Here is a 21531-nt window from a genome sequence, read left to right as displayed (position 1 = left end):
CTGAGAGCATGATCCAGCCCCAGCCTGCCAGCCCTGCCTGACTGCAGCAGGCACCTGAGAGCTGATGGAAGGCTGCAGGTGCCCCTGAGCAAGGCACAGCACAGGCCCAGCTGACCAAGGGGGCTGGGGTTGGTTTTAGAGGCTTTTCTTGGTAGGAAGGAGCATGACTGGTGTCTTACTTAATTACTCCCATTGTAATACTGTATCTTGAGTAACTTCAGCCAGTTGGTTCTGCTTTTCAAACCCTGGTCCCTCCAGGCTAGTGGAGGAGGCAAAGCAGCTGCCCTGTGGCCAGGCCACTCTTACCTGCTCCTTTGCATCCTCTGCTCTTCTCCTCCCAGGTGCTGGCCCTGGCAGGGGGCTGAAGTCCCAAGCAGAGTCTGGCACAAGCAAATCTCCTCTCTGCAGAAACACGTGGGTCTGTAATTACTCCAGCATTATCATTATTTTCTTCACACTGCCCAAAAGGTCAGTAAGTGGATGCTGGAGTATTTATGCAGTTGGAGAATGTTTCTGCTGCCCAAGTGGAAGGGCAAGGCTGTCCTGGAACTTCCAAAATCCAACCTGCATGTTCCTAGGGAAGGCATGGCTGTGGAGTGGGAAACGAGGCCAACAGCAGTGCTAAGAAAAAATGTACTGGGTAAGAGCAGCTTTTCTCTTCTGCAGGAGCTTCCACACACTGAAGAAGCTGAGGCAGGAAGTCAAAGAAATAGTAAAATAAATGAAAAGAGAGAAGTGGAGGGAACAAACCAGAAATTATCTCTCAAGCCTTCCAAGATGCAAGGAAGGGAAAAAAGGAGTGAAAACAAGACCCAAATTGTCTGAACATTAATTTCCCTCAGTGTCTAAGTTGGTGCTTTCTGGTCTAACAGCTACAAAGAGTAAGGCCATACAAATTAATAAAAAAAATGATACTTTATTTTAAATGCAGCTACTGTCATGAGTCATCAAAATAGACTTTGCAATAGTTACTTTGTTTTAAATATGAGGTGACGAATGACAGCAAAGAACTTAAACTACATAAAATGTCCTAAAATTAAAAGAACTAAATTTAAATATTTCAAATGACAATTATCAGAAGATAAAAGGGAATAAAAATATTTTCCAGAAAAAGTAAAATAATTTTGGCCAGTAATCCCATACTAGAAATGTAAATTATTGAGATACTGCACGTGACATAGTCAAGGAGGACTCCTTTCTGTCATTGTCATTTAGAAGATCCACAAAGCTGAAATCTCACCATTTAAATTACATTGCTCTAATGATTTCTCTTACATAAAACCAGTCCAATAATCCAGGATCATCCAAGGAACTGATGATAAATTTCACTCCTTGGTGCAGGGGGGCTGCTGCTCTCATGTGTGACCAGGGACCTGGACCTTCCCACGCTCAGCTCCTCGGGGCAGGGCATTTCCAGCAGGTCCTTCCACGGTTGTGCCAGGTGTAGCGGCCAAGGGCTGCACACAAACCCCTCCAGATTGACTTCAGATCGTGGCTGAAGGGGAACCAGGCTCAGCTGAACTCTCCTCAGCCACCTCCTGGCTGTGTCAGCTCTCAAAGTGCCACTGCTGAGGAAGGGACCCGTCGCAGATGGCCACGGTCACGTAGCCCTTGTGGCTCAGGGGATCCACCACCTTCAGGCACTGCCCCACCGAGACCTGGTACAGGCGGTTGTTTTTCTAGAGCAGACAAAGACAGATGGGATTTATTTCCTGAAACTTCTGTTCTCCATTGTCAAACTGGAGCTGGAAACGATGCCCAAGGGGAGGGGGTGCTCCTTCTGACAGATGAGCCTTTCAGCAGCCTCCCTGACACACCAGACCCACAGCAGTGGTGGAGCACAGCACACCCCATAACCACACCCAGACTTGGAAACAAAGGCTCTCACATCCTCACAGGCCCCCAGCTGGGATTTTGTTTATACCACAGTCTTTTAATGAGGAGGAGGGATGATCAAACCCATTCCCCAGCACTCAGCAAAGAGAGAGCCCACAAGGCTGTAGTGGGCACAGACAGGTCACAGAATCCTAAAATGGTTTGGGTTGGGAGGGACCTTAAAGATCATTTAAGTCAAACTCTCCTGCCATGGGCAGGGACACCTTCCACCACATCAGGTTGCTCCAAGCCCATACAACCTTGCCATGAACATTTCTAGGGATGGGGCATCCACAGCTTCTTTGAGCAACCTGTTCCAGCACCACACCACCCCCACAGCAAAGACTTTCTTCCTAATATCTAACCTAAACTTGCCCTCTGTCATTTTAAAGCCATTCCCCCTTGTCTTATCACTCCATGCTCTAGCAAAAAGTCCCTCTCCAGCTCTCCTGTAGCCTCCTTAGGCACTGCAAGGATGCTTTAAGGTTTCCCTGGAGCCCTCTCTTCTGCAGGCTGCACAGAGGTCCCTGTTTTGTATCTGGCCATGCATTAGCAGTGCCCCTGCCCTCAGCACCCACACGCTGGGGAGCTGCCACACGTCGTGCCAGGCCTCGTGCTTGGTGGGTGCCCAGAGCCAGGGCAAGGCCAAACCCCAGCCAAGAGTGACAAGGAAACAGATCCTATCCTTTTATTACCTTTAGAGGACTGTGCCATCTCTACTGCCAGCCTCTAGCAGCTGCCTGGAAAGGGCTCAGCCCCAGCAGCTCCCATGGGCAGCCACCTCCTGCTCTCCTGCACAGAGGGAGCAGATCCACGAGAACAGCCCTGCCAGGCTCTGCCACTGCCTGTGCCCACAACCAGACATCCAGTGAAGCAGGAGGACATGGTAAGAAAACAAAACACTCCTCCAAAATCTCCCCCCAGTCCAAGTCTTGTACCACAACTGGCAGTGCACAGTTCGTATTTCCTGTATCAATGACTCACTCAATGGAGTTCCCCTGGTTCCAAAAGGTTTGATATCTAAAGGGCCCATATTCCTCATGGGAAAGGTGCCCCACGCCTTCCATTTGCCTTTCCATGCCCCTCTGAGCCTTCTTCAGCCCTAATTCAGCCTTTCTGAGAGGAGGGGACCAGCACATGAGCACAAACAAACTGCCATGGTGGGCTGACATTTATTTCCCTGCTTCAGTTTCTATCCCCTTCCTAATCAATCCTAGTGTTTGAGTCACTTTCTTTCCTTGTGGATCACTGATGAGCACAATGTGCCCCTGTTACAGACCCACCTCCCACAGCCACAGTGGCCATGGCCAGCTCAAAGCCCAGTGTCACACATGAAGTGCAGATTGTCCAGCCCTGCCACAGGCATCACCAGCAGCCACATGCACCCAACCCCAGTGGCATTCCCCCACTCCTGTACATCCCTGCCTGCTGACACCAGCTGCAGAACCTTCAATAACCTCTGCTCAGCACAACTGCTCAGCTCACTGTTCCCACTGTCCCTGGGGGCTGTGGCAGTGCTGGTGCCAGTGTCAGACACACACACAGCCCTGGCTCACACAGTACCTGCCTGTACCTCCACACCACCCTGGGCTGCAACAGGGCTTGTGGGACTCCCCTTGGCAACTCCAGCTGCCCACCAGCAGCACGGTAGGAACCTGAGACAGGCTGTGCAGAGCTGTGCTGGAAGCACCACTGGCAACTGCCCTGGTACATCTGAGGTTTAGGCACAATTAAATTCAGCCCTGATGTCCTGTTAGTGCTACTGTGTCACTGTGATATTTTATGAAAAATATTTTTGCCAGGATTTTTCTCCTGAGAAGCTGAGAAGCCTCAGAAAGGAAATGTAAACAGTAATTATCTGATTGCTTGGAATGTGGTCTGGAGGTTGCTTACCAACAGGTGCATCTTTGATTGGTTCCATGAGAATTGTTTTTACTTAATGACCAATCCCAGTCCAACTGTGTCAGACTCTCTGGTCAGCCACAAGATTTTATTATCATTCTTTGCTAGCCTTCTGATGTCTCCTTTTCTCTTTCTTTAGTATAGTTTTAGTATATAATTTTCTTTTAATGTAATATAATATCACAAAATAATAAATCAGCCTTCTGAGAACTTGGGAGTCAATTCTCATCTCTCACCTCATCCTGGGACCCACAACAACACTGCAACAATTAATAACCACACCCCTGTCCCTGACTGAGACACTGACTACAAGCAATGTGCCCATGGCAGCCTCTGCCCTCACCCCAAACGTCCACTGCTGGGAGCCCCCGGAGCCGTGGCACTTCATCAGCCGCGGGGGATCCGACGAGCGAGTCTCAGAAACATCCAGGCACAGCAGATTATTCAAAATCAGCTCATGATCCTCGTTGTAAATCCAGACCTGCAAGAGAAGATAGAAAGACATTTATTGCAATGTTTCAGGGCAGTTTCATTGAGTCTTCTGTTCACCTACAGAGGAGATGCTTCAACACCTGGATGCCAGAGATGGGCCTTGCAGGGAGTGGTGAGAACTGAATGCAGCCCCTTCCCTGGGCCCACCTGCATGAAGCAGGAATGTGTAGGGGGATAGAACATAAGTAAATAAAGGTAGTACAGAATGTAATCTTACCCCCCCTAAAGAGTTTCAGCTGAGCCAATTAATAACTATGAGGAGCAGGCCTGATTTTAACAGGCCACAGCTGTAGCCAATAAGAAGAGTGTTATAAAAGAGTGGATTGGTTGGCTGAGGGAAACTGGGGTCAGTTGGCTGCTGTGAGAACAAGGAAGAGTCAGTGCCTGGAGGAGCTGCCTACAAGAAACATCAAGGAGGTACAAAACTCTGGCAATGTGGAACCCTTGCAACATACTGACAATAGAACTTCTGCAATATAATGACAACAGGAATGCACTGGTTCATACTTGCAGCTTCAACTGCAATTGGGCTCCTGAATTTACATGGCAGAAGAGTTTCTCTGTGATCACACTGAAAAAACCAACTGTCAGCTCCAACAAGCAACAAGGACACACTGAAGCTGCCTCTTGTCTGTCCTCTCCCACATGCTGCTTGAACAGAGCAGGTATTTTTATTCTTGGTACTAGAAATGTGTCAGGCACCTTCAGTTGCTGCCATTCATGCCCAAACCCTGCTGGCTCTCAGCAAGGCACATCTGGCACAACTGGGCATTCAGGGAAGCAGGAACAGCTGCAGGAGCTGCTGGCTCTCCCTCCCTTGGCCAAGATCACATCTGTGGAAGACCTGGAGCTCTCATAACCAACAGGAGAGTCTGAATCCCAAGCTAGAAAGCAAAGCAATCAAGGAACTTGGGGGTTTTCACCTCAAAATATCCTGGGTTACAGAGGGGTAGAGAAAAGAGAAGTCAATGGAAAGTGAAGCCCTGCGGTGCAGGGAAGATCCTGGGAGCACCCAGTGACAGCTATTGCCAATCCTCAGTGCAGCCCTGGCACTCACAGGGCAGCTGGACAGCACTCCCCAGCCTCTGGGGCTGCTGAGCAAGGCAATTCCCTTCCCCTGACATGGGAGCCTGTGAACAAGAGGAGCAGAGCCCCTCATCCCTGTCCCTGAAGTACCTACAGACACACAAAATTCATGTGGTGTGCTCCTGTTCCAGCCCTGTTCCCATTTCTCAGCTCAGTGCTGCCCTTGCCATGCCCACTCTGTAATTTATTTTTTTCCATGAAGTCTGCATGAGTTTCACAGTCAGAATATGCCATATCAAACTCTAGGCAGAAAAGCCAGGCACATAAATTTTGCTTTGTCTCTTTTTTTGGCCTATGAAACTAAGAGCAGCCTTCTGGGGGGTGCTGGGATTTGGGACACAGCCTCAGTTGGACAGCATGACTGGAAAGCACACAGTTCATTATCACAGTGACTATTATAACACAAGAAAGGCCTCCTTGGAAGAAGTGCAGGGATCACATTAAAATTTGCCCCAACCTCAGGCATTTTGTGCCTTCTAAAATAGTCTTTTCTGTTTAAAGCCTGCCATGAAAAAGAAAGCATGGCAAGATTAAAGAGGGAGGAGAGAATGGAGAAGTGGCAGGACTTGCCAGAGAGAATTACTATGGAAAGAACAATGATGGAGCCAATTCCAAACAAGAGATGAACTGGGAGGAATGGAGAGAGAAGATGCAGTGACACAGGGAACAGATCTTCAGTCAAAAGCTGAGTGATGGCAAAGAACACAAGGCAGTGGTTAAACCCAGTGTGATGCTTCACCAGAAAGGCTTACACAGCCAAAATTAATTTCAAACTAATTATGTGTTTAGTGTAGAAAACAAAGGAAAGGGGAAAAATAGGCCCAAATTTGGTTCCAAATCCAGATTAGAGTATCACTATGAATTTGCAGATTATTAACAGATTCAAGCACCAGGAAAGCAAAGCCACCCCATGAGGTTTCTTTGTTACACAATTGCAAGCCTTAGCATGCTCCAGAAATTATTAACTAATTTTCTGCTGAAGACTGAAAGGATAATGTTCAGCTCTTGCTGCCAAAGGCTGTCAGGAGCAACAGCCCCATATAGCAAAGGCAGCACAGTATCTAAAGCCTGTAAGCAGAAAGGTGCCCTCCCAGGATTTGTCTCATTTCTGAGAGCTCTCTTCTTCTTTCCCCCTATGTATTTTCTTAAAAAAAAAACCCAAAGAACAAAAACCACAAAAAAAAAAAAAAAAAAAAAAAAAAAAAAAAAAAAAAAAACAAAAAACCACCCCAAACACAACAACTAAAAAAACCTAAACTATTTTAAAAAAAAGAGGCAACAGAGGTGCAGGATATTTTCAACCTGCGTGCACTTCCTAACTAGCAGAGTTACTGTGAAGACTTTGGTTTCTAAAACTGGGATTGTGTCCAGTCCCCAGAATTATCCCAGACTGTTTCTATTACAGTTAATGGAGCATCCTAGTTTTCATTATAACTTATAGACATAATTTTAAATATATTTTCTAGATACAAAAACCACTTTCCCTATTATTTTCTTTCTATAGCAAAAATATGAACTGAATGTCAGTCATGTCAAGCCTGAGAAACCAGGACAGTGTGATGTGCCTGACTAATTTTCAACTTTACTTAATGAAGACCATCTAAGTCAACTACAATGAAAAGGATTGCCCATAATGCTGATGCAATTGAAAGCTACAGAATACCTGTTACTGCTTTTAAATCCAAGTTAAATGAGAATTTGAAATTCCTTAGCAGCCATGAAGACTAGAGAAAACAAAGCAAGCATAAACCAAAGGTAAAACAGAACTGCTTTAAAGGCCAGTCCCATGACTTTAGAGAGGCTGCTCAACTCTGACATGCATTCACCAGACCAAACACAGGCTTTTTTCCTAGGACAAAGGCATAAACCAGATAATTCTAGGGCAAAACCAGCTGAAAATGCCAACAAGCTGAGTGAAACTACAGTTAAAAGCTTCCAATAGTCAGGATGTTTCTTGCTATTTTTATAAGAAGCTGCTAAATAAATGTCATCTTTCTCTACACTGTTCTCACATATCTATAGCAAGATTGTTCAAGAGGTTATGACAGCAAGTTGGCTGAAGGCACTCATGGGATTTATTAGGAGAACAAAATAAGTGTAATAGCAGAAAAACAGTGTTGGTTGCCATCCTTGGTTGGAGAACAAAATCATTGTGAAAGAAGATAGCACAGCCAGTTTTTTTATGAGAAATAATTGCTAAGTTTACCAATAGTAAACCAGATTCATGAGAAAAGAAGCCAAAGATCAACAATCAGAGCACAGATTTGTCTTTCTCAGCACCAAAGGGATAACTAAAATTTGTTCTCCTGGATTAAAAAAGGTCAGAAAAGAGTTTTGATGTGGAAAATCAACAGAGTTTTTCCTTCAGGCATGTGGCACTTCATTATGAGAAATATTGCAGCAAGGAGAAGGGAAGCATAACTGTGTGGACATCATGCCCAGGTTCTCTCACCCAAAGGCAGAATGGCTCAGAATTGCAGCTTTGGCACTGCAAATGTGCAATCACTTGGTGGTGATGGTGCCCATCAGTCACTATTACACTCACACAGCATTTCTATTTACAAGACTTGCTGACTGTCCTACAGCTAATGGAATAGAACAAATAGGAAAAACTCCATTCTCATGCCAGCTTTAATTAATCTACCCTCAACACAGGAACTGGTAATTTGGTCACAGTGATGATTTCTCAGTGCTCCAGTGAAGTGCAAGGATGTACTTGTACTTGCCCCTGTCTGACAGCTGGACCTGGAGGCCACGTGTCAAGAGCCAGCCACACTTATCCTGAGAAGTGCAAACACCCCTCAGTCTTCCTCTGTCCCACTCAGCTGGTGAGGCCACCACAGGAGGCAGAAAGTCCCATTAGGTGACAAAGCCCACAGCATTTTGCTGGGACTGTCACAAATCACTCTGCCTCCACTGCTGCAGTGTCCATACCCTGGAAACTGTTGCCCATGTCATAGAGCATCAAGTTAGTCCAGCACAACCCACCTTTACTAAAGCTATGCTGCTTTACATCCCATGCTCCATTTATTCTGTGCCTTTGATTATTTTTCTCTTTAGATCCAACCTAGATTTTAGAATTGGATCCCAAGGGCTCTAAATCATAAAGTTCTCAGAGTAGTTCTTAGCTATGTAAGCCTTTATGGCATTAGCTGAAGATCTCTCTATCCTGGAGACTTTTTATCCAAGTCCTGAATTTCTGTCACCTGCAAGAAGTGAAATGGCAAAGGCCTCATGTAGTGATCCAAAAATTCTCATTAGGTTTTCACATCTATCCCTAACTAATCCCCAGATCAGCAATTCACCTGTAGCCAAAGAATCTCCTGAACTCCTTTTATTTAACAACAAATCATTCATTTATCCCAAACTGCAGCCTCTCCAGCAGCAGAGGACTGGTTGTGCAGTACACAAACACCAGCAGGGCAGGAAAGGGCTGCTCTCAATTCCAGTATGAGGAACCAACTGAAAGAGCTGCTACAAATTCTGAAGTGCCAATCAGTGGATTATGAACCCATCAGGAGCCACTTTAGGGCAGCCTTCAGCCAAATAGAGAGATTCATGCCATAGAGAAGGAGATTATAACATCCAACACTCAGCATTAGTAGGAGCTCCACAGTGTCCTTGGCCAGCCCCATGGTTTGAATGACCCTCTGACAGCAGCCTGTCTGCTGATGAGATGTCACACAGGGCACTTTGCCAGCAGGAAAACATTTTGGTCATTGTAAAGACATGAATGAATTCAATATAATTGGGAATCTCATACCTGGTTCTGATCGTTGTAGTCACATTCCCGAACAACCACCAGGCCTCCTTTCTGGCTTGGGTGGCCCTGGGCAACCAGGCATTTGTTGGTTTGGAGGTGATACAGCTATGAGAGGAAAACAAGTTGACAGTCAGTAAAAAACAGCCCTGGATCCCTAGTGTGCTCAAAAAAACTCAACCAACCCTTCCAGTTACTAAAAAAATCTTCCCTCTTAAAATGCCATTCTGTTTTTCATGTAATTTGGAGAAAAAACTGCATTAAATAGTTCCAATTTGCTTCCTAATTACATCAAGATTTCTCTCTCTGGTACAAATGTAGTACACACGTCCTGGCTCTACTCTGTCAAGTTTCTTTGCCCTCTTCACTCTCCATGGAAGCCGAAGGCCAAATTCTATTCAGGAATATTGACTGTGCTGTATAAACTGCATTTCACTACAGTTAACTTAAACATAAGTCTCCTCCTACAGCTTCTCTTCATGGAACAGGACAGCCTCCCTGAGAAAGGAGAAGGAATTACTGAGATAAAAACAACTTCAGAGATTTATGTTGTTTGCAAATTGGTTTTCAAGAGCATTTATGTAACTGAAAAGCCACTGTTATCAGCTGTGGTCTTTTGCTGATGGATCAGGGAGAGAGAGAACATGTTACAAGCACCTAAATGCTATTTTTGCTCTAATGCCCCACCTAGTCTGATTTAGGGGAATGGTGTATCAGAGGACTGAATTCAGGTCAGGATCCTGTCCTGTGATGCAGAACTGTAAGCAGCCACCATCAAAGCAAACAAGGAGGCTCTCAGCAAGCTGCCAGTCTCTCCTGATCTGAACAGTGATGCCCACCCTAAGAGACATCCAAGACATTTTCTGCTGTACAATGTTCAAGTTGTTCTATTTCAAGAACCAAAAAATCATTAAGATCTTGGTGTATCCCCACAGAGGTACCCAGGGGGACAAAACACCTCTAATTCTGGCTTTAAATTACACACATGCTCTGAACTAACTGCTGGCCAGCAGATGACTTCTTTCCAGCCTGTTTACTTTGCTTCCCCTGATGTGGTGGGGATCAGGCTCTGCAGGCAGCAAACACTGCCTGCACACTATGAGCTGAGAGATGGCAGGGCCTCAGATCTGACACCCACATTAAAAATACTTATTTCCAATCTGGAGCTGGATGTGGAACAAAAAAGAATTTGCTGTCCTGAACTCCAGGCCAGGCTGATTAACTAGCCAGCTGAACTTTATTATGAAGACATCCATAGCTGTCTTGGCATTGCTATTGACTCTACAAATTTTTAGAAACCAAAATACCCTTCCAGTAATAAAAGGAACAAACTGCTCAATCACATGATAGCAAAAATTAGCACAAATACCAAATAATATTTTTCACTAAACACCATTTCTGGAAATAGCTGTCCCAAGGCACAACAACAATTGCCTTGAGTGTACCATGCTTCTCCTGTTCCCCACACACATCTAAAACAAATTACACAAAACATTTTAAGTAACATTTCCTCACACCCCAGATCTAGCACAGATCTCATTTTCATCATTCCTCACTCAACAGAAGGTTTTTAAACCATAGACTACATGAGTTTTGTATGATTTTTGTCCTTTGTTTTTAATTGGCCATGATGGCCAGCATTGGATTTCACTGGTAACAGCTGCAACCATTTGTGATCATTACATTTCTTCCCAGCTGTCAAACCACCACTTATCTGTGGCCCAATTAGTTTTTGAGAATAAACTGAGATTTGGAGTGATTCCTCCCAAATCCTAAAGAGTCTGGCACACAGTGGTGACATTGGCTGATCATTCTGTTCCTTGCAGGCATCTGGAAATAGTTTATACAGCCACCAGAGCCAAAGCTGACTCTCTCATACAATGCTGGGTATAATTCTTGTACCCCAGAGAACCAAGCCAAGGAACTGCATTTTTCTACTTCTTTTCCCCATTTCTTAAGGGGTGCACAAAGTTTTTCTCTAAATTAAGCCATGGTAAATAACTGCTGGGAAGAGTTAACTTTAAGTGCTGCTGAGATATTCAGATCCCTGCAGGATCTGTTGGACTTCTCTTCAACATCAACAATTTCTCAGTCAAATTTCTGTCTGAATGAAAGCAAAAAGCTATTAAATTTTAAAAAGAAGAAGAAAAGGTCTGACTAGGGGAGTAACAGCATCCAACAACTAGGGGAATCAGCCCATCAGTTTTATTCAGGGAAACCACATAACAAACTTCACAGCTTGGCTGGGATATTGCTATAAAAATACTGCACAAATTGAGGATTCCCAGACAGCTGCTTCCAAGAAAAAAACCTAATGGTGCCAAGAGGTCCTGCATGAACACAGGTCCTCCTGACTCACTGCTTGCAGAACCAGCAGCTACTGCAGCCTGGAGGGACATCACTACTAAATGATTCCAACTATTGAGTTAAAAGGGAACCTGCTAACCATCATCTGTGTGCACATGAAGCAGAGTATTTATTCCAGAGTATTTTCTTCCACAGGGAAGACATTGAGATAGTTGTCTTGGGTTTGAAACTATCAATTATTTTTGGGAAGCATAAAAAGCACACATCAAGGGAATTTGACCCTGGAAAGAGCAGATGCAGCTGTTTGGTGACTCTGTCTGCATACAAACCTGTAAGCAAAGGTGTCAGAGCTAAGGCATGAATTTAAGAATGATTTTCTTCATGAATACACATAAAAATTTCTCTCTTCACTTCTACTTTGAAGAAAAAAAGAGAGGAGAAAAACTCATCTTTTGTTCATTAGCTAACAGCCAAGACTAGAAAAGCAATCATCAGCCTCAGATGCAAATGTTCACCTTTGCAGAAAATGACCCAGTAAAAGCAATGAGTTTGGAAACTAATTACATTGTACTCTTATAAACCAACAGAGCATGAATATTTGAGGCCAAATTTCTCTCTATCCAAATCCATCTTCAGAACCAACAGCCATGAAAACACATTCTAAAGACAGCAAAACTTCCTAAGTCAGAACTTCAAGGTAAGAAACCTCATAGAACATATCTAGCCTAAGGATGACCTGAAATATAGATCAGACTGATTTGACAAAAATCCTGTTATTTTCAAGACAGCTTGTTGCAAAATTAAGGAATCAGACTATTTTTGTTGTATTTGAGCAAGTCTTTAAGGTAAAAAGGTCTCAGAACAATTAACACACCAGAATTCCATATATTTAAGTTTTTCTCTTACCCTTCCACGCTGGATTATTTTTGGTCGTTTCTGTGCTCTGTTAATAAAAACTGGCTGTGGAGCTTTGGCATTGGGCCCAGATATTTGCATCTCAGGATAGATGTTATCTAAATACCACTTAAAGGACTTGCAGTTCAGTCTCTTCCTCAGTTCTACACGGTCAGTGATATTTCCATAGCTTCTCATCCTCAGCTCAGGTCTCAAAGCAAAATACTGCTCCTGTATTTAAGAGAAACAGGTTGGGGAAAAGGAGAAAAAAATTCAGATTTCAAGTAATTTCAGATTACTGATTCCCAATTTTTTCCTGTTTCCAGAACTCCCAAAATTTCACTTCATTTTGTTAGTGCTTTCAACCAGGAGGTTTGAAACTGGCAGTAGGAAATTGCAATGCTTGCATTGTCACAGGAAGTGAGATTTAATCTTGCCTAACTCTGAGCTAATCTTTCTAACTGAAGGCTTTTTTTTTAAGATAATTCCTGGGTAAAAATTTGCTGATCTTTGTTAGATGCCAACTTGAGGAAGAAACAAATCAGCCCCTGACTTTATTCCATTGGCAATACAGGCATCCTAAAATCAATAAGTAAAAAACATTAATGTATCATCAGCAGCCCCATCTGACAAAGGTGTCTTGAAATTATTTTGATTGTTTTTATTGTTGTGGGATTCCAGTGTGTTTTGTCTTGCACAGTTTCCAGCCTTCCAACTTTACAAATGGTCAGGGTAAAACCATTCCAGAATAGACCTATAAATGGACTAATATAATGAAGTTCAGTGGGAACACACCTTATTCATGTGAATAATCAGAACTGTCACCTGGGCTTTCTGGGAAGCCCAGTTCTTTCCATTCATCTGCATCATCTCCAAAAAGGCTCCCACAAGTTATTCTTCTCACATTCTATTTTATGATGATACACAAATTAGGTGAGGATGGATTAAAATTCCAACCCAATCTCCTGTGCTGTTTGACTCCAATGCAGAGACAACAATGGGGACAAGCAGGAACTCATGAATGTACAACATGGCATGAATACTATTGCCAAAACTAGGAAAAAATCCCCTTTTAGCATTTAATTCCAGATAGATTTACAGAGCCCACAAAAAAGGCATTGTGCTTGCATAATAATTTGTTTACTAGGTACCATTTAGAATTCCGTTTTCAGGGCACTGAACTATGATATTTTGCTGGATTAATCTCTAAGAGACATCTGGAATCCACCCACCATGATGTGGTTCTGACAGTTTTCAATTATTTCCTGCTATCTGATACTCCGAAAACAGACAGCATCACCTCTGGACAAGTTACATATCTCTCCTCATCAGGATCTTTGAGCATTTGGATGTACTGGATGTATCACTGTTATCTTAACAGCAGAGGAAGGGGAAGTGTGTACTTGGGGTACATTGGACTGCTGGTCAGCTCTGAGGAAGTTTGGAGACAGACTGGAAATCACAATCTGGCCTCCTTCAAAAAGTAGCTCTGCTATTCCAATTTCCTCTTTCCTGGTTGAAGTTCAAATGTTGGTATCCTACCTTGCATGTGTTATTTATTACCACTGTATACATGAACTTACAGTTTTTCATTTTGCTTTTGACAGTTATGAAAATTTTGCTGAATCATTTCCATGCCATTTCATTTATTAAATACTGATATTTACTCCTTTAAGTCTTATCTTTGTATTGTGCACTGTTAGATTAAGTCTTATCTTTGTATTGTGCACTGTTAGATTGCTTTGGTAAATTATACTGGCCCTAAATACTTGCATTATTCTTACAAAAACAAAAATATTTCCAAGCTTGTCTTCCATACATTCTCTGGCAGCTATCAGAGAATCAGACCAGAAACAGCTGGGAAAGTTCTGGACACAAATCTGTGATAAGAGACTGCTAGAATCAGCAGCTCAAGTGCTTGCTGGATAAATCAGTTCAACTGGAAATTAGAACAAAGAAACAAGTCCAAGCTTCAGAGAAAGCCATCATTAATCACAAAACAACTGTGCCCAGGCATTGGTAAAAGGGAAGGTGATAGATCAGATCCACCAAAGCATTACAGAGATGAAGAATGGAGATAAAAATTAATGACCTCTAACAGGTTCCTCAAATTGAAGATCAAGGTAAAGGATGGGGAATGAAACATAAACCTCCAAAGAACATAAAATTAATATAATCTATCTTGTATAGAAATTGTAGGGACCCTAGGAACTGAGCACACAGCAAATCCTGTGGTCTCAGAAGGCAAAATGTCATTAAGTATCTCAAAGATGAGGGACTCAGAAACCCCTGATCTACGTTTAAAAGCATCAGTATCACGATCTGAAGACAAGATTCTGCCCTTGAATCCAGAAATTAATCCTGATTTCTCTTCCAGGGCAAGACAGACTAAGAAGCAGATTGCTAATTAAAACAGAAAGCAAACAAGCAGCCAGAAATATCCCTGTCTCAGCAACATGGAAACTAGCTGAAGGCACAGTACAAGGCTGCCATGTAATACTGATTTGGACACAACACAATGCAGAGCTTACAAAAGCTCACCCATCATCTTTTACTTCACTAAAAGGGCATAAAACTCAATCTCCTGCAGGCAGTAAAGTAACAAGGAGGAGATTGAAGGACTCAAAAGTCAAATTACAATTCTACAGAATTTAGGAATTCCTATCAGAACTAACATTAGGAGTTCTGGCTGCAGAAGGAAAACCCAATCAGAGTTGTAACAGATCTCACTGTGACACAGTTCTTTGACAAACCAACCAGTCAAAACCATTCAAAAACCTTATTTCATGACCTAGAACTGTTCCTTACCTTGTATTCATCCATCCACACATGTGCCAGCCTCAGTGAGTTATGAGCCATAGTGTCCTGTCCCCCAGGTGAGCCATAGGGACGCCTCTTACGGAAAATGTGTCCCACCCTGGAGCAGGGGATGATCAGAAGTCTGCCCCCACACATCCAGATCTGTCCATGAAAAACCAGAACAGGTTCAGGTTGCTCACTCACTGCTCAGATTGCTCACTAACTTCTCCCCTTCTTCAAGGGATACCTTGGTAGGATTATACATTATACAGGATTAGGTGTCAGCAATGTTGGCCTTCATGTCACGTTTTCTGACAAATCAGATTTTTAGATCTCCATGTTACAAAAGATTATTCCTCTCATATGACCACACTTTCCACAAAACACATCATGGCTTTCAAGAGACAAACAGAAAATTTTGCTGTTTTGCTCTAATGACCTAGCAGAAAAGACTGGGATATATGGGCTAGGACTCATCCTGCAGATTAAGTTCCCTAAATTCTTTTACCTGCATGAAAATAGTCCACAATTCTGTGACAGATAACAAAGACCAGTCTTTGTCATCAAGGGAACCTGGAGAGATTTTCAACTAAGTATGGAAACTTACTGGACAGAACTGTTTGTGTTAAAACAGAGGAACTCAGAAACACTCTTCCCATTCAGATGCTACATTTAGGAGTCTCTATCTGTGGCACCAGGGATCTACACTTTATTTACACTCTACTTCCATTTCTTTTTTTAAAATTGCTTTTTTAACTTCATCTCCCAGCAAATTACCAGCACTGGCCCTTTGCTGGACTAATATGTTCTCCAGCCCCAGAAAATCATCCCACATTAGCAGTTCATAATCAAGACACTTTTAAAACTCCTTCTAGACAAGATAAAGACTCAACTTCTTTCCAACCCTCCCCCAGAGAGACAGGGACTTCCAGAAGCTCTAAATTCTCTGAATGTGTTCCAATATTTCAAAGCCCTTTTTATTGAAACTGTGTATTACAAGATAACAACAATAATCTCCTCACACTCCACACACTTCTACTCAGATACCTAATAATTACATTTATACAGAAAATTGAAAGATTTTATTTATTCAGTATGCACTCCTTTAAAGTCACTCAAGTGCATGAAATTCCAGTTCTTATTTTTGAACCCTAATCTTGATTTTTCTACCTGACAGATTCTCTAAAGTTTTGGGGGCTTTGTGTCTGGTTTTAGGTTTGTTTGGTTTTTTTATGCTAACTTCACCTTTTAATCCCCTTTTCATATCTGTCATGATAGCATATCATTTTCAGGCAGACTCTTGTCAAACTGTTGATGAATGCCCTTTACAAAAATAAAGAGATAAGCATGACATTAAGCACAGTAAGTTGTTTTTCTTTCAGCAGAGTGACAGGGCAGATGAGAGAAAATACAGGAAGCCCAATGCAGCTCCATTTTCACTGATTATGATTTTCTCATTACTTTTTCAACCAAGATGACTCCTCTCCATGATTCTCAATGTAGTTCCAGAAACCTTTACATTTCCAGGTCCTCAAAAAGGAGGCAGAACTGTCCAAGGAAATACACTAAGCTTCCATCTTAGCAATATTACTGTGAGCCACACATCTCTAATCAATTTGTGAAATTCATTAGACATTGCTCATAAACTAATTTTAAAAACTTGCATAATTCTTCTTTTCCTTTTTTTCTTCTTTACAGCTCTTATGAAAAGCTCCACCACCAAACTAAGAAAAAGCCACAAACATTCAAGCACAGAGCTGTAAATTCTCTGCTTACCCTAAAGGATATTTCCAGGTTTTCTCCTCCCCAGATGTCCATGCCACTGTCGTACTGCCCAAGCTCATTGAAGTACTCTCGATCCATGGCAAACAGCCCTCCAGCCATGGTGGGGGACCTAAAAAGGTGGAAGGAAGGAAGTTCATTTTCTTTTAGACAGAGAAAAAACCACCCAACACAGTAATTTTTGCTGAATCTGTTGGTCCCAAAGTCCAAATTGATAAACTGACATAACACAGAATCCTTCAGCCACTTAGACATGAGTTCTAGTCTCAAAGTATTTGCAAAAGCAGATCTGTAAGTGATATTTGTGATCTTCCATTGTTCCAATATCCATAAATCATATTTCTTTACCTGGTAAACTTGAGGAAAAGGGATAGGACAGAGAAAGAGGAACACTAAGTGCCAGAGGCAGCTCTGTTTCATTATTGACTCAATTATCAGTTTACTGGCAAGTTATTTACACTTTGTGTATTTATACCTGGCATTTCCCAGTTTTTTACCTTGCCTGTATGTTACTAGAATGTGTTCTATTCTGTAAAAATCTGCATAGGATCCTCACTGTTCAGTCTCTAGGTTGAATTCCTACTGTATCACAACACTAGAATATGTGGATGACCTACAAGAGTATAACAGAGTAAAAACACTACATAAAAATGTGATATGATAGCTGGAACATCCCATGGGCTGGAAAAAAGGCTTTTTCCCATCCTTGGAAAAACCCCCTGTGATGAAACCAAGCTTAGGTCAATATTTCATTGCTTGCTCTCACACAAATTTCTACAACAGATTCTGTCACCTTAAAAACTGGGTTGAAAGGTTACTCTCAATTTTCTCACTGACACAAAAATACTTCATTGTGGAAAGTCTCTAAAATGCAATACTTTCTGTTGGATGGAAAGCCTTTTTCAAGGTTAAATAGCAATCTAGGCTCCTTATTCAAAGGAGGCAGAGACCTTTAGGTAGGAAAAATCACTTTCATACTCAGAAAAGGTAATCTTTTGAGATGGTTACACTTGCTTTAAACTATAAAGTTCTCTGTCTTTTTAGCACAGGACTTTTCATAAAAGTGAGTTGAAAGAATGCAACAACAGAGTTGAACACAGCAACAGCTAACCTTCAGCCACTGACCACATTCAATGTGAGGATAGGTCTTAACACAATAAAGATTTTTAACACTCAATACTGATTCCCCACTCAGATTTTTTCAGTCTGTCCTTTCCCTCCAGGATCAGAAACTGCCACAGTGACACTTTCCAAACAAGACAGTCAAGCTGTTAAATAACTTAATGATTTCCTGGCTTCTCAGAAAAAATCTGGGGATGGGGAGACATGGGAAGGCCAACTGCTGAGCTGTCAGATGACAGCAGAGAACCTGTGCTGGAACTGTTTGTGGCAGCAGAAATGCTCTTATTTACAGTCCAAGAAAAGAGAATGAGAGAGAAATGAAAACACACCTAATTTCTGATTCACTTGGAAAATCTTAAACACAAAGAGTAATTTTGTAAAAAAGGGGCAGCTCTTCCACCTGACAAACCTGAATTCTTTACTGAGATTGATACCTGCAACTAGAAAAAGCACAGTAAGCTCCTTGCCTTTGCTGCAGCAGCTGTGGTTCTTTTCATGAAGGAATTCACTTGGGAGAGCTCTATTCTTGTGTCTGAACCATACATGTCTGCTCCTAATAAAAGGTGCCTGCTGACACCATTTAACATCAGCTACACATCCACTAGAACCAGGTATTGCCAGTTCTGTACAGGTCACACAGCCATCAACGGTTAAAAGATAAGGAAGGTAACTTTCAAGTCCCAGTGTTGAGCTTTACTGAGACTTTTGTTTCAAAACAACTCTCAAAAGACCACAAAAACAAATTCCTATTACCACAAACAGATTTTCCTAATCCAGTAATTCTTCAGCATTTCATCACAGAAATTATATAGTTCTTATTAGTGGGATATGCAGGCTACTCCTAGAACAAAGGCAGTATCAAAATTATCATTAAGCCAAGCACATCAACAGACTGGAAACAAACATCAATGCATAGCTCAAAAGTGAAATTATTGGATATATTTAATACAGACTACCTAAGCTCCCCCAGAATTTTGTCTTCAGCAAAAGCTGCCATTGTATAAGCATTTTCTAGAAGTGTGCTTTCTTGACCTAATAAAACAGATATATCTAATTCCTGATTAAATGCCAGAAATTAAAGTGAAATAGAAATAGGGAATAGTGATCAAAACTAAGTGAAATAAACAAGTCAGATATTTGACAGGTTAGGCACCTGCTCCTAAACCTGCACAGCCAGAGACCACTCCCCACTGCTTAGGGAGTGCTCCTGATCACCCCTGTGTCACACTGAGCCTCTCACCACAGGGAGGAGCCTTACTTGATTGGAGCAGTGGCTCCCTCGGGTCCCTCGAGCTCTGCCAGGGGCACCAGGTCCCATTTGAAGTGCAGGCCCCAGTTGAAGCCCCCGCGCACCACGGGGGAGGAGCTGTAGGCGAGGGTGTCTGCGCTGATGATGTCGATCACGGGGCACACCACAGTCCTGTGATCCTCCCTGATGGGGGTCAGCAGAGGCTGCAGCCACATCTCATTCACCTCACAGTGACTGTCCAGGAACACCAGCACCTTCCCTGCAGACCACACCACACAAAGTGCCAAGGAAGTTCCTCAGTGCCATGGAACACAAACATTGCAGTGCAAACACACGTGCATTAGACAGAGCAACACTTAGCAATTTCCACAGAGATTACCTGCAACATGTCAGTAAGAGCAGTTTGATCTGTGACACACCCTCATGCTCAGTTGGTGTAAAAAGGCACCAGCATCTTTATGAGACAACATGAAATTTATATAACACTAGAATAATATGGAAGAGATGGGAAACAGCTTTAAAGAAAACAACTTTGGAGCATGCAAATATAACAAGTCACTCCACAGCCAGTATTTGACTGAGCACAGGGATGGAACTTCTGCAGTTCAGAAGAGCAATAAAATTACTTAAAATTGCACTAACTGTGCTTGCATTTTCCAAGCTGTGCTAAAATTCATTTCAATCTTCTGTCTGGATTATACTGTTACAATGCTAATGGGCAAACACCAATTAAGAGACTTATCTGCCACTCAAAATTATTTAAGAAAGTAGCACACTTTCTCAGATGCCAGAGAGTTTAACTGAAAGCACATTCTGGTAAAGGCTGTTTATGAATCACCAAATATTGGTTTTCCCAATTAACACTCACTGCAACAGAAGAGCTTATACAGAAAAACATTGTTATTAGATTTGAGCATTAAAAACTCAATTAGTGTACCTTAAAAGGGAGCAGATTTCATTTTAGACCAAAAGTTTGCACATAAAACATGCAAAAAATATTCTGCAACTACAGTATCTTGACCACATGGAGATGCTCCTGAGACAACATTCTTTCAGGGCAGGAATAGGAAAAACTCCACATTGTCTCACTAACACTGCAGTCATTGTTTGAGATACAGTGCAGGGGAAGATTTGGGATGATGATAACTTGTGTTCATAACTTTCAATAAAATGAGGTACTTTTTTAGAGCACAATACTGGTTTTGTTTCACAATTTCACTTACACACTCTAAAATGTACCTCATTTTATTGAAAGCAAATGTCTCCAGGAAAAGAAAAGAATCAACAGCTGAGACACTCAAAGTGTCTCAAGGTATAAAAAACACTCAAATTTGGATCCAAATTTCAGTTCTCATTTGAGAAAGTGCAGGGGAAGAAAGATTTGGGATAATGCTAAGTTGCATAGCTGACAGTGTGGCATGACATGCAGAGCCTCCTCAGGAGGCTAAAGTAACCACAGGTCAAACATGCAACATCTGAAAAGCTGCACTACAAAAAGAGAAGGCACCCAAACAACTAATCAAAGTATGCAGGGAAAAGAGAGAAAAGCAAGTGTACCTGTGGCATGAGAGGCTCCAATCATCCTTCCTCTGATCAAGCCTTCCCTCTTCTCATTTCTTACCAATTTTGTAGTTTTGGGAAGCTGAGTTTCAACATATTCACTCAAGTCTTTTTTCAAGTCAGCTGAAATAAGGAAAACACAAGTTCAACAAAAAGAAAGAAATTCTGAAACGTCTGTTTAAAATCTCAAGACATTTAACTCAAAAATGACCAAAATCTTGATCAAAACATTATCCTGACACAGCAGAGCTTCAAATCAAGAGTATCATAAGGACAATACTCACACATCCTATACTTCCCTCCAATGTCTTTTGTACATTACTCAAGTTAACTGGAACTACTAAGCTCAAAAAAAATTGAAAGATTGCTGTTCAAAGAAACACATTTCCAAATTCTTCTCATGGTGACTGTCATTTGCAACAGATGCAACAATAAACATTTCATGCAGGCAAATTATTTAAATTACTACATTCCATACATGAAAACAAATGCTGACACCTTTCAAAAGAGGCAGGAAGACACCTAATATTATCTGTGCCTGCTTAACTGACAGAACAACAGATACCAAGTCCAACTCACTCACAGCTGGTTGCTTTTCTAAAACCCAAAAGGATCAAAGCAAGCCTGTGCTTTTGAAGGAGTGCAGAGTTCACTGGAGTCTATGGGCACTACTGTAACTTAGCTAACATCAATGGCAATTTTA

At 42.1% G+C, this 21531-nt stretch overlaps 1 protein-coding gene across 5 annotated transcripts in view; it reads right to left on the bottom strand.

The window, feature by feature from the left end:
- Window positions 1-896: 896 nt before the first annotated feature.
- GALNT11 (polypeptide N-acetylgalactosaminyltransferase 11) overlaps window positions 897-21531 on the bottom strand; it is a 45287-nt gene continuing 24652 nt past the window's right edge. For all 5 annotated transcript variants that reach the window (XM_071428565.1, XM_071428563.1, XM_071428566.1 and 2 more), the window contains exons 5-12: window positions 20826-20951; window positions 19278-19527; window positions 16892-17009; window positions 15125-15277; window positions 12329-12547; window positions 9119-9223; window positions 4121-4258; window positions 897-1679 (exon numbers count right to left, since the gene is read on the bottom strand). In XM_071428565.1, coding sequence (XP_071284666.1) covers window positions 1548-1679; window positions 4121-4258; window positions 9119-9223; window positions 12329-12547; window positions 15125-15277; window positions 16892-17009; window positions 19278-19527; window positions 20826-20951 — 1241 coding nt within the window. In that variant the 3' untranslated portion in view covers window positions 897-1547. The remainder of the gene's footprint in view (window positions 1680-4120; window positions 4259-9118; window positions 9224-12328; window positions 12548-15124; window positions 15278-16891; window positions 17010-19277; window positions 19528-20825; window positions 20952-21531) is intronic.

Source organism: Agelaius tricolor, unplaced genomic scaffold, assembly GCF_023055355.1.
Source record: "Agelaius tricolor isolate 1412-34295 unplaced genomic scaffold, bAgeTri1.0.p SCAF_6, whole genome shotgun sequence".
Lineage (NCBI taxonomy): Eukaryota > Metazoa > Chordata > Aves > Passeriformes > Icteridae > Agelaius > Agelaius tricolor.
This window is presented reverse-complemented; position numbering and strand designations above follow the sequence as displayed.